This window comes from Ascaphus truei, chromosome 7 (assembly GCF_040206685.1).
Source record: "Ascaphus truei isolate aAscTru1 chromosome 7, aAscTru1.hap1, whole genome shotgun sequence".
NCBI lineage: Eukaryota > Metazoa > Chordata > Amphibia > Anura > Ascaphidae > Ascaphus > Ascaphus truei.
The window spans coordinates 76,275,619-76,295,213 of NC_134489.1; the positions used below are offsets into that span (position 1 = coordinate 76,275,619).

Consider the following 19,595-nt stretch of genomic DNA (forward strand, 5'->3'; position numbering starts at 1 on the left):
CAATTCATTCATCATTTTCCACGAACACTGCAAAAACAAACCACATAAATATTGTGAAAATAACGAGGGGATATCAGAAACAGAGTATTGTGACTCTGTGAGCGTGTTTTGCATACAGAATACTGGAGCACAATAGTACAGTATATCAGCAATTGTTTCAGATCTTGGAGGGGTGAGGGGGTTACAGGTAGATCAAAACATTCGCTCTATCTGTGACTTCCAGGCAGGAGGTAAATTCTGTTCTCTGTTGATAAACTGGTTCTTGTTAAATTGTTGCCCCAAGAGAAGAGATAACATAGAATTCGGTTTGTATTAAAGCTAAAAGAATAAATAAAAAGTATGAGACACATTGTAAATATAGGTTCACATGGGGCAGATGAGCTTCTGATTTATTTATTTTTAAATGCGAGTGATAAAAGCTGAAGAACAAATCCTTATTCCTAAAAATGACTGAATATAAAAACAATAGTAAGATGTTCCAAAATAACTGGAGGAAATTGTATGGCCTTTTCTCCAACCTGATGTCCAACCCAACTGAGGTGGTGACAACCCCACACGGGTAAATACATATCAACGTTTTAAAGCTACATTCCCCCAATAAATATATACAGTATATTGCTAAGCTTATATTATCTTATATCTTTATTCAGCACTAGTTTTATGAGGGAACTCACATGAACCCCCTTACTGTACATCATATTTTATCGGTAATTAACAGAGAAATCCGGATAGTGATTCTGTAAATATTAGGAACTGAAGCATGATTAATATTAAGATTTTGCTGATCATATTAAATATTGGTAAACCTAGATGATCTACCCGCCCAACCTATGTTATAGTCGCAGATAGGTGCACTATAACATAGCTCAACCGATGTTATAGTCGTAGTTAGGTGCACTATAACATAGCTCAACGATGTTATAGTCGTAATTAGGTGCACTAAGGTAATTATAGCAACAATTAAAGACATAGAACCAAATGTAATACTTGCTAATCCAAACTTTTTAAGAGAGAGAAAAAACAAACTTGAACTACATGAAACGCTGCCTAATGTTAGGAGATAAAGCACCTAGATAATCATTTTTGCGGTTGGTTTGATATACTGTATTTTCCAATTATCCTGCTACAGATCAATATAGGGGTTATATCTATTAATTTATTGATTCATGAGTACTCCCTTCAACTCTAAATCCACATACTCATGGGTGCATCTCCCTGCCGCACCTCACCACACATAATTATTCTTTACAATTTAGATGTAGTCAAGAGTGCATGCAAGTGGGTCTTCTTCTTCTCTCTCTTTGGATGGAACACCTCTCTTCATTTGTTCATATTAAATATGCATAGGTAACGGTGTTTCCCCCACCCGATGGGAGATTTTGCCATTACAGCGTGTGTGGTGCATGCTATCTGTTGGTAAGCAGGAGGGCTGAGTCATCTGACGATGTTTGTGGGGACATAGGACAGATTTCTGGGGTACATACCCAGCATGGTTTTCTAGCAGTGCAGCACCTCCATCTGTCGCAGGCTACAGATATATGGAGGCAATCTCCTATGATAGAAACAATCCCTCTCCTTCCCCAGTAAAATCACACACCAGGCAGGAGGTATATGAAACAGGAACGGTTTATTCTGCCCTGTGCAGTCTCTGGTGATATGTCCAGCTGTAGGATGGTCCCTGGACCTGCACTACAAGTCAATGGCCCCTGCAGCAGTCGTAGCTCTTCCGTGCCCCTCTAGCAGAGGCATGGGAAATGTGCACACTCACTCTCCCCCGAGGGGAAGAGGAACAGGGAAAGCCCAATATTCAGGCAACCTGTGTGTGATCTGCCTCTCTCAAGTGCGGCGAGGCACTCCCTAAAGTACAGCCAGGAGGAGGGAGCCTGGTCTGACCATGGATTGGGCAACCCAGACCTGGTTCTACCTCCTTCCCCTGTCACTCAAGGGCACTGCTGGGAGCGGAGAAAACCCATGATAAGTACTGCCAGGCCTGCTCTTACCAGGGCTTACTGCCAGTGAGGGCAGACTGGTAGCCAAGAACCAGTCCTGGCTACACATAAAATCCTCCAGAAAGCTGCTATTTGTAGGGTAACTTATTTGTATTACGAACATTGCCAAAGATAAGTGGAAGACGGTATTTGTCAGATGAGGAAGTAGCCTTACGAAGCGAATTCAACACATTGTTACGAAATCTCTTACAGAGTTTTACCACTCCTGTACATATATAGGGACAAATGAGTTATAAGATTCACCAAAAGTGTTATATTTATATCCAAGAAGTCACAGAAGCAGCAATATTACAGACTGTTTTCCTGCTTTTCGAGACTATACGTTCTGAGTAGTTTTCTAATGAAAATACTTACTGTGAAATAAAGTAGCTGAATCCTCGGCACCATCTCTCTGGTTTACATAAAGTAGGAGGGGGATTCCTAGAAAAAAAATAGAATACACTTTTGTCAGTTACATTCACGCAGAAATTTGGGGGATAAAGATTGATTTTTTATTATCTCTGGTAGAAAGTGGTGGAATAATGGAGCAGCACCAGTATCCAGCAATCAGAAAAATAATGATCAAGAGGGGGCGCCTATAAAAAAAATATATATTTATTAGATCACGACCAAAAACGAGGTAAGAAACGCACCTGCGCGTTTCACACAGAATGCACTATATCAAGGTGTACACTGTGTGAAACGTGTAGGTGAGTTTTTTTTACCTAGTTTTTGGTCACGTGATTTAATAAATATATATTTGTTATGGGAGCCCCCTTTGATCATTATTTTTCTGATTGCTGGATACTGGTGCTGCTCTGTTATTCCACCACTTTCTACTACTGAATTCCTATCACAACAGATTCTGCGCACCGAATGACCTCCATGGATCACAAGGATGGACAATGGGCACTGTGGATCTTATGTGGGTTGACAGAGATGGTCATCCCAGGGAAAGATAGGGACCTAGTGGTGCCCACATAGCTGTGTGTGTGTGTGTGTGTGTGTGTGTGTGTGTGTGTGTGTGTGTGTGTGTGTGTGTGTGTGTGTGTGTGTGTGTGTGTGTGTGTTTATATATATATATATATATATATATAAAACATGTATTCTCTGGAAAGGAGGTTCTGGATTTCATATTACTTATTCATATTGCTGACAGGGCGAGAAAGTATCTTACTGTAGTAATTAAATACACATTACAAACATTATCACTGCCTTACAGCTTACATAGGAAGGAGTGTACTGTAATACGTGGGTCAGTCAGTGGTATTTTTGAAACCAATAAGAGGTTTTATCTCAACAGCTACCCCCACCCCCCCAATTAATTCAGAACCACAACGTTCATGTGGCTTTGTTTATTTTCATACATTGTGAACACTTATCCTATAGACAGGCCATTCATCATTATTATAGAGTCTGCTGCTGATAACCTCATTCATATTGAGTATGAGCACAAGATGCTGACACCGTCAGCCATGCAAGGCACAAACCCAATAAAATGTCATGTTCTTGGGAACGGTAAATACAAAAGGAACAGAAAAGCAAATTCCCCAACATGTATTGTGGTAATTAATGCTGCTTCGTACGCAGATTTTTATGCACCCAATTATAATACGAGTGTTGTTTAATTCCTCCCTTATCATCAAATCCCAGGTTGATGCAAATGGAACAGGATAGGTTCACAATACAGTAATATTAAGAAATACAAGATGAAAATGCATATTGTGAGCAAAAATACCTTAATAAATACATCTCCTTATATCTTTTCTTCTACATTGTTGAAATCAGGTGTATTCATACATCATATTAATATGAAGATGTATTTATAATTTAGCTACATGACAAAGATGGGATTCATGTGATATTTAAATTACCAAGATTTAAACATCACTTGACTTTAATTCAAAAGTGTTTTCACAGCCTATACTGACCCATGTATTAAATGGGAAAATAGAAGCATGACTTTAACTAACACACAACTTCTCACCTAATATTGAGTAACCAATATAATGAGAAAAAAATCGTATATTTCTACATCCGTTATCAAGTGCATGTCTTAAACCCAGCTGGAATCTGTACAAACATGTAGGGAAATGTAAGAATGCATTTACTGCATGAGAGGCTTACAACACATAGCTATGAAATGAATTTATGGCCATGGTATGAAAAGCATCAAACTCACGTATGTGAGATCCAATATAACAGTTTTTTTTTATGAGAGATGCCGTTTCAGGCAGCCCAATAATGCATCAGCAGTTCAACTGCGATATTCAGCCATGGAAAACCCATCAGAAAGTCTATTAAGGACCAGATCCACAAAGCTCTGATGTTAACCTAATTTGACGTCACGTTAAGACTAACAGTGCAGAGTATCTTGAAAGGACAATAATATAATGATAAGTCATGTTTTCTCTACCGTAAAGAGCGTGGCGTTAACAATAATAACTTTGGTGATAATGACATGCAAATGATATGCAAATGAGGTATTATCCACTAAAGTCTGTTACGGTTAACGATTGGACTTAACATTACGTTATTGAAGTCATAGCTAAACTTAGCGTTACTACCATCCAGACTCTGACGTGGGCTTTTGCAGGGTCTGCATGGGTGTAACGCCACAGTTAGGCATGATTTAAATCACAGCATTATTTCCATCTCCTTCCCACTCTAGCAAAAGATTAATGGAAGATAACACATAATTATGCAACAGTACAATAACGTGATAGTAACCCATGCAAATGAGATGTATTTTGGACATTGTTTTGCATTTATGTATGTCTTTATTTATATAGCGTCATCCAGGTACATAGCGCTATACAGCAGTAATACACGTGACAATATTATAACACAAAGAGAATAAGCACTTCAGACGTAAAACTATAGGAAAGGGAGTCCCTGCCCCGAAGAGCTTATAAGCAGGGAGAATTTACAGGGACAAGAGGAGGGAGTTCTGGTAAGTGTGTCTGCAAGAGGCCAAGGTCAGTGCTTATGAGATGTATAGTATCAGCCAGCAGAGCTACCCATATGCTGATGTAGCCAGGTCCCCCTCTGCCTGTCAACCCCCCTCACCTTGCTGGCGATCGTGGGTGTCGCCGGGTCCAATGGCGGTCCTGTCGGCCGGTCGCAAGAGTGGGGGCGGTCAGGATCCTGCTTCGGGGGGTTGCCGGGGATGCGTGCGGCCGGTTGCTAGGGCCACAATCGCGTTGCGAAGGCTCCCGGCGCTCCCGAACCAGGGCGCCGCCATCTTCTATGTATTCGAGCATGCGCAATGGGTTCCCTGACAGAGTGGCCACTACGGAAGTTTGCGCATGTGCAGTTGCAGCACGCGAACGGGGGCCAATCAGGAGAGGGCTCACAGCAGCGACTACATATCCCATGAGCCTCAGGAGCGCACCACATGACCCCAGGGAGCCAATAGGGCTGCAGCATCTCCCTGCAGGCAGAGGAGAATAGATACTTTTCGCGGGGTTTGGAGCACATTAGTCGGCGTGTGGAGCAGCTAGGGGAAGGAGGTAGGGGGCAAGAGTCAGTGACTCTCTGCACTAGGCCAGCAACCCCCTAGGCCCCAGATAGCCCTGAGCCACCAGTAGCTTTGAGTTGTTTCAGGGACAGGCCCCAGGTTAGGGACCCTGCCCCTTACTATCCAGAGTCACTTAGGGACACAGCGGACGCTGCGCGTACATCCAGAGGTTTGGGCTCAGACCTCCGCTGCCGCTGCAGCAGCCATCCGGGTGGGATCGCCCCGGACGGTAGTTCCTGTATTCATCAGCCTTCGAATCCTTTGTGAAGCTCCTTGGCAGGCCCGGGCACAGGAGTGCTCGGCAGGAAACCATCACCAAGTGCACCAACGATCCTATATTATATTCACACGGGACCAATCACACATATCATCTCACTTGAAGGGTGGGGGACATATTGTGTGGGGTTACTGGACACGGGGTGGGATCACCCGGTGTAGGTGGGAGCGTCCTGCGAGACGCAGTAGTTAGTGTCTCCTCTAGAGAGGGACACCTGTTGATATATAAATAAGTACGTTTGGAGTGATATATATTTGTCCTACGAGGAACCACTCCCTCTGGTGGGAGCCATCGCAGGTGGAGGCGTTGCACCACGAGATTGTGTTATATGTATGTACTCCAGGCTCCCCGAGCGGAGGCTTAGGCTCCTGAGAGCCACACAGGTATCCACAGCAGGTAGTAGCGTCAGTATTCACAGGGAATACCCGTTACATTTTGTTAAAGAGGTGTGTTTTAATAAAGGTCCTAAAGGTGGAAAGAGAGGTGGTGCATATTTTTCTCTTCTCACCAACTTCTCCACTCCCCTCCTGTCCACATTTCTTCATTTCTCCTTCCCTCCACCTACTGTATGCCTGTGCCCATACACAGCATTGCTATTTTACACACCTCTTTCCTAGTAACTTTTACACCCCTAAACAAAAAGCGCCCACAAATCCTCTACCTTCTTTCTCTCTTTCTACTCCTTCCTGCTGCTGGGGATCTCTCTCCTAATCCTGGACCCAGCCATATACACACCTGCTCTCACCCACGCCTCCCTGCCACCTCTTCCCCTGCTAATGGTATTAACGCATCTAATTTAATACCGACCAACCTTAAAACTCACATTGCAAAAGAAGCATCCCAAAAGCCTGCACACGTGGCTACTGTCCCACACTCACTGCTACCAACCATTGTAGCCAAGCGCTGCCATCTACATCACTTATTCCCCCACCTGCTGTCTCTGTAAATCTCCCATCATACCACTTAGATTGTAAGCTCTTTGGGGCAGGGATTTCCTTTCCTACTGTCTGACTTTGCTGCGCTTATTGTATTGTTATAATTTCCTGTACTGTATTGTCTTTGTGAAGTGCTGAGTATACTTTTGGTGCTATAAAAATAAAGATATACATACATACATATAATTAGCTTTAAGAATACCATGTTAACTTAGGAAACAGAACGTCCATTCCTGTTGTAGGTAATGTCACATTGTAAGAGCATTGATTTAAATGTGTTTTGTGGGTATAGCCCTATGAACTATTTGCTCCTTGGCATATAAAAACAGCATGCATAGTCCAGGCTGTAATCTCTAATAATTTGATCATATAAAGGTACCCATATACAGTATTTGGTTGTTATGAACATCAAGAAGCTACTGTACACATACTTTACAATTTATATTAATTTATTGATTTGCAAATGATACGCTCTTGTAATAAAAAAAGTTATGCTGCATTGTGGCGTATTCTGCATACAACATGTTACATGGAGTTACACAAATCGCACATAATTACCCATCTTAAAGCAGCAAAAAGTGAAAACTCCTGTTGGTTTAATAAATCAGTTCTGTAGTATTAGACAATACGGTCAGCATTTTTTTAACTCCTAATGCAAATTTTAACGATTTATTTTATATGTACTGATCATCCTTTAGTTGCTACAGAAATCATTTAGAAAGTCGCATCCACTTCCTCTTTTGAAACAGGCTCTCATACACACCTTTTTGAGCACTGCACTTTGGCAACAAAGTATCACAAACAGATCTGTTGCTGTGTTCCAAACAGCAGACTGTCTATTACTCTGGAAGCTGTAACAATAATGTATTACACTTAGTAATATAATGTTACATATAAGCTGTAAAATTTCACAGACTGCAGCACACAGTTAGAAGTCGGCCATTTGGTTAGGCACACAATCAGGCTTTTTACAGATTTATAACAGGAGCACCAAACGATTGGCAGCTTAGGTAAGAATGTAGAATTATACATTGTCACATGATTTACATATGAAAATAATAAGAAAAAAAGGGGAATGTAATGTTTCTGCTTTCATTTTTTTTCTTCTGTTATCATGTTTGCTGCATCCCGTGTCACAGTACAAGTCATATTTATTTTTAGTACTATCTTTAGAGAGGAGGAACCTAATTGTACTGTACTGTAAAGTTGTAAATGTTACATTTGAATCAACCAGAAATGACCAGAAACCATTACATTCCTTTCAAACTAAAATTCGTTTTTAGAATTTATTTTTTGTTTTCCTGCAGAAAGCACCCAAATGCCCTAGTAAAGTATGAAGTAATCACAAATTTACAAAGTAAAGACAGCCATACTGTATCTGTGCATACTCTGCCTTCAGCAGGTGTTTTTAACCAATCACACTTAGTAAATATCTGTCTAAAGATTGTTTAGACAATAAAATTCCAATGGGGAAAAGGAGAGAGAAGGTTGGGTGGCATCCTAAAACTGCATTCAGAAGGTAACAACCTTAGCAATCAAAGATTTATAGCAGGACAAATAAGTATACTAATACTGTATATAATCTGGAACTGACTGTTCTTAGCGTTTAACAAAAGTAGCCTATAGTAATGGTGTTACACTCTATTCTTATGATCACACCAGGGTTGACATGTCACTGTGAACATTGTGTCCCATATCCTATTTGTAATCTACAGAATGGTGGATTTTCTTTGTTCCATCGTCTAGCAACTTCCCATTTAGTGGCAGAAATAATATGTAGAACCAGTTTGCCAGGAGACCTGTCTAATCTAGCTACAGTATAGTCTTATTTAAGAGAAACACCTAGGGATCCAGGGGAATATTGGAATTCACTAAAGCTATCATAAGGGTCCTGACTTTTTTTCCATATAGTTTTCATTTTTGGACAGGTCCACCACATGTAGAGGAGCGAAACCTCTCCAGAAAGGTGGCGAGTATGTGGCAGAGAAAGAGTGGGATACCACCACCTAGGAGAACCTTTAGGTTAGCTTCTCTAATTGCAGAGCGCATGGGCCTCGCATTGACTTTAAAGATATCTTCGCAGTCTTCTGGATCTAGAATGGAGGCCAAGTCTACCTCCCATTAAAAATTAAAGTTTGTTTCCTTGCCTCCAGGATCTAAAAGTTGGTAAAATACACATATGGTTCCTTTGCTGTAATGAGCATTACAATAAAGTACTTCTCTTGGATTGTTGTTAAATAATTGTAGCTGTGACAGAATGTTTTAACTGCAGATATTGCTAAAATAATTTATTGGGCAAACCCTATTTTTGTGAAAATAGCTTAAAGGCTTAACGTAGACACCTTCAAATAAAACTTTGAACTGTAACACTCCAGAGAAGGTTCAAAATCTGGATATCAGAGTTTAGGAAAATTCACCCTTAGTTCAGTGAAAATGTTTGCATTCATTCAAAAGTTCACCCCAAATTTGTTTGACGCTAAAAAGTGAATGAGTATTGCATATTCATTTATTCTGATTGCCTTCGCTTTCCAATTCAGTTAAACATAAAAATATAATCTAAAAAGTCGCAGGGCTGGCAATTTGCCACCTAAGAAAAGGCAAAATACCGAATTTTTAACTATTTGGGCCATTTCATTAGAACTTTTGTTGCCAAATGTTTTAGTTCAGTTTTAGCTGGTTTTGTGAACTTTTGGAAAATGTACTCATAACTGCTGCGAAGCGAATCGTCATGTGCACACATTTCTACTGGGTTTGCAAAGAAAGGGCTCAATGGGGATGGTGTTGGCATTACCACACCCCCTCCCACCCCCAAACACACGTGTCGGCGTTACCACCTCCTTCCTCCCCGCCCCCACCCACATACACACACGTGTCAGCGGTCTCCTTTTCACACCTGTATTTCTCTCCCCCTCTGTCTCTCACTCTCCCCCCCCCTTCTATCTCCCACCTCTGCTATCACTCAATTACACCCTGATCATGATGAAGCGCTACATGCGCGAAATGCATTTTGTGTTTCTGTCACCCCGCCAAGGGTGTGTTTGATGATCCAATAAAGTCCCTAATATTTTTATGATCTAACCCCCTCTGGATCCGTTATTACTCTCAATAGTACTCTGTTTTCTTCACTCTTTCCTGTACATTGCCTTTCAGCTTGAGCTAAATCAAAATCTCGAATCATGCATAAACTGATGTAAATTTTATCAAACTTAATGCACGGGGATAAAAATGACCTTTAGGTGACAAAATGGTATAAAAAAAAACATATTCAGAATATAAATTGGCCAGCAAAGACAATGTTTGCAGTAAATGTGCAATTTCTTTGCATGAAATCTTTTCTTATATTTGGCAGTGTTTAGTAGATTTGGCCATCTGCCCATTCTACAGGCAAACATCTGCGTAACAGATGAAAAAAGTAAGGTTCAATAGAGCCAGCAGTTGTTAACTGAAGTAGTTATTCTTTTTCACTCTTCAAACTATCAACTTAAAATGCTATTCTAAGTCATAGTTATAAAACTATAATAGACATTGGAAGGGAGAAACATTAGCTAGTTATCTTTCTTTAAAATCACCAGTACCCGGGCCACCAGTTTAGATAGTCTCTTACATTGTCGTCCTGACACTTTTTGGGAGCTACAGAAAGCAGTACATGTTACCAGCGATATACAGCAATGACTCCAGCCATAAATTACTGCGCCCAAACAAACATAGGAGATTCACTAACCTCTGGTACAGTTTTTCGCACTGTGATCCTACATCAACTGAAGTCAATGGCAATAAATGCATGATCGCCATGCGATATTCGTATCGGAGCTTAGTGAGTCATAGCAATGGAAACTGGTAATAGAATGACCGATTGTGCCACATAGCCAGCCCGTTTTCTCTCCTTGCTACGAAATTACAGGCATACCCCGCTTTAAGTACACTCACTTTAAGTACACTCGCGAGTAAGTACATATCGCCCAATAGGCAAATGGCAGTTCACGCATGCGCCTGTCATCACGTCCTGAACAGCAATACCGGCTCCCTACCTGTACCGAAGCTGTGCGCAAGCGGGGAGACTATAGAGCCTGTTACACATGCGTTATTTACATCAGTTATGCACGTATATGACGATTGCAGTACAGTACATGCATCGATAAGTGGGAAAAGGTAGTGCTTCACTTTAAGTACATTTTCGCTTTACATACATGCTCCGGTCCCATTGCGTACGTTAATGCGGGGTATGCCTGTATACACTTTACCAGATCTAAGACTTTGATACAGTACTTCATACACTGTTAAGGTTCTTTTCTGTATGTCAGGCATTCTTACATTCTTTGACTGGAGGAAGTGGAGGAATCCTCACAGGACATCAAAAAGATATCAACTACTAGAAGCCTTTACACCTGCCTAACACCCAGCTGGTTAAATCCTGCTCCTTTATTTGTGCAGTTTCAAAATGGACCAATTCACCCACTACATTTCTTAAAGTGAGAGTAATGAATTAGTGTGAGTCTACATACCTACAAAATCAATCAGTTTCAGGTTTGAGCTAGTAGATATCTACCCAGATTGTTTGTTTCTCACTATTGTATTACAGGCATACCCCGGTTTAAGGACACTCACTTTAATTACACTCGCGAGTAAGGACATATCGCTCAATAGGCAAACGGCAGCTCGCGCATGCGCCTGTCACCATGTCCTGAACAGAAATACCAGCTCCCTACCTGTACTGAAGCTGTGCACCAGCGGGGAGACTATAGAGCCAGTTACAAATGCGTTATTTACATCAGTTATGCACATATATGACGATTGCAGTACAGTACATGCATCGATAAGTGGAAAAAGGGTAGTGCTTCACTTTAAGCATATTTTCGCTTTAAATACATGCTCTGGACCCATTGTGTACGTTAATGCGGAGTATGCCTGTACTGGCTCCCTACCTGTACCGAAGCATCGATAAGTGGAAAAAATGAGTGCTTCACTTTAAATACATTTTCACTTTACATACATGGTCTGGACCCATTGCGTACGCTAATGCGGGGTATGCCTGTACATACAATATGTGGCATTTAAGAGCGATACTGAGGATAGGGTTGTTAGACTTTGTAACTCTCTGGCAACTGCTGTTTTATTGCATGGCCAGTTAAGTTAAACACCAACAGCCTCTTTATAACACCTGATTTGCATGTATGATATTACATGATAATGCCCAAAAGACCCATTTATTTAGTAATGAGAAAGTGTTGACAAAGATGCTAATTAATTATTTACTATATTTAATAGGCTTTATCTGACGATTTACACACAGGCAAATATAACAAAATCTATGCATCTGTGAGGATGTGGATACAACTCTATAGCAGGTGGTCAATTTATTCAATGAGTTCATGCTAATAATTGATAAGTTAGAGTCTAGTTTGTAATTTGCATTCCAATATGTATGTAGGTTAAATATGAGTTAAACCTTTTAGTTAACAGAGCATTAAATACTTTATCCTTTGTCAAATACATGTTCTGTAGTAAAATCTCCACATTCTAGATTAGTTCTAATTTTTTAATAATAGTAGGCAATAAACAATATCAACATTACTGATGTTATAATGCACAGAATATGTAATTAATTGCGAGTTCCTATGAATCTATTCATTTCTATCGTATTACCTGAATGCAGTTTGGAGCCAATGTTAAGTACTCTATATTTCCTTTATTAATGTAGAAGTAATGTAATGACATCAAATTTAATCCATTTCGTTCCATGGAGTTTAATTTTATAGATAGTTTTTCACAGTCTTTTAGTTATAATTCTATAATGAGCAGCATAACAAGAGCTATATAGCGCCCTATTTCCTAAGCAGTGCTACCCCATAAGACACCTTCCTGCATGGCTTAACAAATATACTGTACCTCATTCAAGTGAATGCGTGTCTTAGAGTACGGAAGGTGTTTTATGGAGTAGGCCATAGCTGCAGAGGTCCCCAACTCCAGTCCACAAGGACCGCTAAAAGTGCAGGATTTAAGGATAGCCTCTCATTAGCACAGGTGGCACAATAATTTTGACAACCACCTGTGCTCTAGCAGGGGTCTCCGTAAAACAAGCACTGTTAGTGGTCCTTGAGGACTGGAGTTGGGGACCTCTGCCATAGGTTCACGTATAATAGTTTTCTGTACTGTACTATAACCTTCAACTATTTCTACTATTTCAACCATGGCAACATATTCCCCCAGTCTATCATATTATTTTCCAAGTCCCATCTTTTAAAATCATTATACTAAATACAATTAGCAGTATAACTTCCTAAAATATACTTAAAAGGGAATGTATGCCTCAATGTATCTTTCTTGGTTAAATCATTTCCCATAAATATGTAACTTAGTTTTTTTAGTTACAAACAGTAACACAATAAGGTTACTGTACAGTGTACAGTGACCCTATTATGCTGCATACATTAAATGTATCATTCTTTGAAGTCTAGCAAAACATAATGGATACACTTTAAACCAACTAATATTGGAGACTTTTCACACATCTCTTGGCTCTTGGTACAGTTACTACTGCACATACACTGGCGACACACTTTATTCGAGCTTGGCTAGTCCCACGAATTCGGGTATACCCGGGTGTATTGAGGTTTGTGACTGTTTTCTGCCCGAGTGCATTGAGGTATTTTCCATGCAGGGATTTAAGCATTTTATTCCCTCTGGCTGCAATACTGCACAGTATATATATATATACTGCATTACAATTCATGAATTTATGCCATCTGGTAGACACGCGAAGCATTGCAGCCTATTAAATCCTTATCGTTATCATTTAACAGATTAGCCGCCCGTCAGCCAGGCATGAACCCAGGCTGGGAAGGCAAACGCAACGGGGCTTGTCAGAGGTGAGGAGCGGCGCATTCCAGGTATCTGCCAGGTACATACTGGGTATTTGCTCGAATAAAGTGTGTCGGTGCAGTACACTCTCATTGGGCTCAATATTTTATGCAAAAGAAGAGCTATGTTTAGGAACATCTGAAAATCAGTAAAAAATAAATAAAAAAAAGTCTTCTTAAGTGGTCAAAACCAATGTCCTTTATTCATTAAAAAAAAGGCTATGCCAACAGAAATTGGGTTCTGGCATGAACTCTTACAATAGATTGCAAAATTCAACCTATTGGACAATACATTTTCTTTGAATTAACTTCTTGGATGAATGCTAACCCAGTGTTTAGAAACTTCAGCTGTTCTGCATTATCCTGGCAGATAGTTCCTACAAAACCAGTTTGTAAAACAAAAAAATGTAAGAAACTTGAGTGTCATTTACAGATTATAACTAAATAGAAGTCTTGTCTGCGGTCCAAGTGGCAGATTTAGGCCCATATACAATAGGCTGTGATGCAATTTCTCTATTCTAGGAAAGAGATTAACTCCATCTAAATAAATGGGACTAAAATCTTCTCTAGCACGGGGAAGCGGACTCACAGCATATTGAACAGGGTTCTTAGTGATGGCTCTGATTAAACATATCGATGTCCTTTCTCTTTGTGGTGTTGATGTCCTTATTGGGGGTATATTGTAGACCACTGAAGATGCAGAATCCTTGTTCCATGTGAAAGGGGCTTACATCATCCCTAGAAAAGAGAACACGGCTTCACAGCATATTCAACAGTAGCCATTGTTCTTGGATTGTTCCATTAAAACAGATGGGGTAAGCACTCACCAAACAAATGGGCAGATATTAAATAAGTAGTGCTATTCCATAAGAAAGTATTTGGCACCAGACGACACGGTGCCGCCCATTCAATTGAATAGTTTGTAAGGTGTGTTATAGAACAGCAAAGCTTAGTAAATATGGGCTTTGTATCAAGCATTGAAAATGGTTGATGTTGCCATTAATTGATGCCAGGTCATCAATTTCATTTGACTACAATGTATGAATGCACTTTGAAAAGGATACCACTACCCAATACCATCCCGATACATTCACTTCACTGCAAAGATAATCTTAATAACATAGTCATTTAGAAACTGAACATTTTGTCCTAATTGCCACCCGAGCATGCTTCCAAATAGTGCATACAGTACAAATCAGAATATTTGGGCCCATGTCTATATTTACAAATAATAACAACTGGTAATGTAAATTCAGAAGTCTATTCTGCATTTGTACGACTGAACAATAAAGGCTTGATGAATTCCTGCTCCGAAATGCTTGCAATCAAATTTGGTTCAATCAATGTACAGTATGATAAAGTGCCATGCTTAACACCAATTGTACTAGACTCTCCCAGCTTTGCCTACTGTTCTTACATAACACATTGGGGCAGCTCATTTATATAATGTCTGGAAATCCAATATCTATTTATGCTGGAAGAAAACACAGTGTTTACCCAAATTATACAATATAGCATTGTTTATGATGACTGTGGGGTATAATTGCATACACATATGAGAACAGTTGTTGTTTTTTCATTTGATTTACATTTTACATTTGTCTGGTGATAATAAAGCAGAAGTAAAGGGTTGAGTTTGAGATGTTTTTGTAATATATCCCTTTTCAAAGTCACAGCTGGCCAGACAAAATGTGTCATTGTAACACAATAAGACCAATGGCATGGTTCAGTGGCCACCCATTTGCTGTTACATTAAACAATGTGCCTAATTACATCCATTCTGAAGTTAATAGTTTACAACAGATAGAACACAAATGTATTGCTTTCGACCTCTAAAAGCATTAAAGTAGAAAACAGAGACATAAAATATAACATTGTCATGTATTGCATTTGTTTTTTTTACTTATCTGAGCATAGTAATATAATCTTTGTAGGTATTTCAGAGTAATCTGCCATGAACAGATTGTATCAGAGATTACAACATTATTTCTAATAGGGCAAATTAGCCACTGTTCACCAACACCTGTCACCATCAGTACCCGCTGGCAACAGCTAAAACAGGTGTGGATGTCCTTTATTGCTTGGTAGCAGCCTTACTCCAGACAGCATTTTGTTCAAATGTATTCAATTTAGAAGCAGCAGTAGCTGTGATATATTTGGGGAGCAATGCATAAACTTTTGTAAAGCAAGTATATGATAAACCATTCCGGAAGTCTGCACGTAGTTGCTAGAAATATCATAAGGAAGCCATCTGTTGGGGAAAGAGTCTTTCCAACTGATTAGGTGTGTACACTATTAACTTTTGTGAATGCTAAAACTCTGTAACTCTTCCATCAAGGACTATATTATACAATTCATGATGTTTTGTACATCTGTGACTGTCAGCATGCACTTGCATACTCACTCTCTGACTTTAAAGAGGCAGTCCAAATAATGTATTTCTTTTTTCACGCAATAGGATTAAAGACGGGGTTCTACAGAGTGGAACTCCTTTAATTTCAGTTCCGGGAACCCACTGCTTCCCTATTGGTGTCACGCAGGCCAATAGGAAGCAGTGACGTCATCCGTTACGGCTTCCTATTGGCCTACATGACCGGGACATTAAAACAGCACCGAAATACTGGAACCACCTACGTAGGTAAGTATTTCAGGCAGCAGGGGGTCCCCGGAGCTGAAACCAACGCGGTTCAGCTCCGTAGACCCCCTGCTTCAATCCTACGTATTTTCTTTGTTTTTAATAAATAAAAAAAATGCATAGCTTGGACTGAACCTTAATGTTTAATTGCAACAACCACTGGCTATAAAATAATAGCACAGAGACACGAATGACTTCTTTACCCTTGCATTTACACTGTTTTCTATGTACTCAAATCAAATCTCATCACCAGCAGCTAAGTGTCCTGTATCTGTTTGTTTAAATTGATATACATCTGTGTGTTTCCTGGTGAAGGATTTTCATAAATAAGTCATCACAGGGAATAGATACAAGAAGAACATAAATTACGTTAGAATGACAAGGCATAATGCATAGCCTGTATATTTTTAGGCATAATGATACCTATGTACTAAAATCATACTGTATTTGAATTGTTTGGTCCATTAAAATGTTAGTGCTACAGTAAAAGAGTAATACAAACCTTCATAAAATATGCGCTGTATCTATGAAGGTTGTTATGGGAATTCATACATATGCCACATAGTTTGTTGTTTCAAATTAGGTTTGACACATTGTGTCATGTTGAATACCTGATTGATACAATTTAAATTAAACCAGAATTACATCTATTTTTATGTATAATTACTATTAGTAAATATAAATTATTAGTGTAATATTGTTTATAATATACCATACTGCGAAAATAATACACTGTTGTTGAGATAACCATTCTATTCTTGGATAGTCTGAGATAATATAAACCACAGTATAAAATAGAATTGAAAATAGCAGTGTACTGCAAAAAAAAGGGCTAGATAGGCTTGCCAGACATCCTGTATATATACAGGATTGTCCCTTTTTGAAATGAATTGTCCCGTTGTCCCTGAAAGGTCTGACAGTACACATAAATGTCCCGTATTTCCGGGGGGCAATGGGACAATTCTGAGGCGCACGCAGGTTCAGCCGGCAGTGATGGGAGGAGAAGGATGATGGTGGGCAGCAGCAGAAAGGGGTAGAGAGTGCAGCTACGGATGACAGTGACGACAACAGAGGAGGGTAGGGTCAGGGCCTGCCCCAGCGGTCCGACCCAAAAGTCAATTACAACTTACAAAGGCTGAGAGATGGAGGGAAGATGGGTTGAGAGATGCAAGGGGGCTGAGAGATGCAGGGAGGAGGGGGAAAGAAAAGAATGGAGGGGGAGTGTAACAGGAACTTATCTCTGTTAAAGCAACTTGCCGCTAATCCAGAAGTGTGCTGGTTAATTGCTGGTGTGCAATTAACCAACTCCACCTGGCTGAGTAGCGCTTTCTCAGAAATAGCCTGTTCTGAGACAGGAAGGAGGATTCCTGAGCTCACAATTGGAGCTGACCTAGGAAAGACAGACCAGAGGATTTCCTTAGTGGACACTGGACTGACCAGAGGACAGATGTCTTGAGCTGCAAAGAGTCTGCAGGCTGACAGCAAGACAAAGGGGAGCAGACTATACCTGGACAGACATTGCCTTCGCACACAAAGGTGCTCACCAAGGAGAGCAGAGAGACTTCCCCTACACCTACAAGAAACAGATAAGACTTTCTTATGGGACTGTTATATATCTGTATATATGTTTATATATTTGGGGCTGATAAATAGCTTAGCTAACCACCCAGTTAGAGAGGGCTGGACTACATGTGTAGATATTCTCCAAAATGGAGCAGGTTTTTTCTTTGGCTTATTTTGAATGTTCTGCTGTGTTAAAGGGACAAGCGCAATAAAGCCTAATTTAAGTTTCACTTTAAACGGTCTCCCTTGCGTACTTCTGCACACGTCTCTTACAGGAAGGAAGGAAGAAATGAAGGGAGAGAGAATGATGGGGAAAGAGGAGGGAAGAAATGGAGGGAGGGAGGGAGGAGAGAAAGAGATGGGAAAGAAGAGAGAATGGGGGTAGAGAATCTGTGTTTTTGTCATTAAAACATAGGAAATGTATTGCTTTAAATTGAATTTACAGATGAGGGGGGAAAACTCCAACGCGTTTCGCACCCACACTATTGCTTTGTCATGCAGAATTGCTGAAAAATATACTGAATGCTCTGACAGGACTTACAGGGGGAAAAAATATTTCCTTTCCAGTATTATGGGTTACATATTCTCATTCTAAGACAGCATGTAGTCATTGTAATTCGTCTTGCAACAGTAAATGAGGTCACAGAAGTTGCACTTTGCTAGGCTATAACAGAAAACTACAACTGAAATTGAAAAAATGACGTTCACATGGAAGAGGAAAACTTTCTATGAAGAACTGCAGAATGTTCTGCTCCGGAGCATTTGGATTATCTTTGACTTTTTCCTTGAATATTGCTATTTACAGGCCACTGGTCTTGGGTTGGTTTGGCAGCTGCAGAGTTTAATTAGCTCCTTGCAGACCTTGACAAGGTATCATTTTTTTCTGTCATTCACTTTTTGAGCTTTTCTTCCCATTTTGACAGATACAAGCTGCAAGTTATACATCAGCAATACATTCAGACCCCTGTGCATAAACATAACTTGGACTTTGCACCAGCCGGTCCTCTAAACATTCGCTGAAATAATGGCAACTCATGAAAAACTTGCAATAATAAATTAAGCAAATTAACCACTGCCATGCCGTACAGCTCGGAATTTACATTTTTGCTATACAACATGTATCTGTTTAACTACCTAAGTGTTAGGGGGGGAGGGGGAGGAAAGAGTGCCACACACCTTGTCTTGCATTGTATGTATTATTTATTTATAAAATATTTTACCAGGAAGTAATACATTGACAGTTACCTCTCGTTTTCAAGTATGTCCTGGGCATAGAGTTATGATGACAAATACATAATTACAATTATATAGTTACACTAGCTGAGAGACCCGGCGTTGCCCGGGATGTAATGTTCCCGCTCCTCTCTCTCTCTCCTCTCCCCTCTCTCTCTTCCTTCCCGTCTCCCCCCTCTCTGTTTGTTCCCCGTTCACATCAATCCAGTCCCCCCCTCCCTCCTTTACAGCTCCGTCCCCCCCCCCTTTACAGCTTCATGCAGTGTGTGTGTGCGTCAGTCATTGTGTGTGCGTCAGTCAGTCTGACGCACAAACACACACACACACACACACACACACACTGACTGACACACAGTCAGTGTGTGCGTGCGTGTGTGCCTCAGTCAGTGTGCGCGTGCGTGTGTGCCTCAGTCAGTGTGTGCGTGCGTGTGCGCCTCAGTCAGTGTGTGCGTGAGCGCGTCAGTCAGTATGTGCGCGTCAGTCAGTGTGTGCGTGCGCGCGTCAGTAGGTGTGTGCGTGCGCGCGTCAGTCAGTGTGCGTGCGTGCGTCAGTCAGTGTGTGTGTGTGCGTGCGTCAGTCAGTGTGCG

The 19,595-nt window shown here is 40.5% G+C and overlaps 1 protein-coding gene across 11 annotated transcripts in view; it reads right to left on the bottom strand.

Annotated features, from left to right (window-relative positions):
- The window catches only part of MYO3B (myosin IIIB), a 410,453-nt gene that overhangs the window by 267,887 nt on the left and 122,971 nt on the right, over window positions 1-19,595 (bottom strand). For 10 of the 11 annotated variants that reach the window (XM_075609095.1, XM_075609097.1, XM_075609096.1 and 7 more), the window contains one exon: window positions 2,364-2,429. In XM_075609095.1, the coding sequence (XP_075465210.1) occupies window positions 2,364-2,429 (66 nt within the window). Of the gene's footprint in view, window positions 1-2,363; window positions 2,430-13,760; window positions 14,316-19,595 lie in introns of those variants that run through there. The other variant, XM_075609105.1, reaches the window with a different exon arrangement.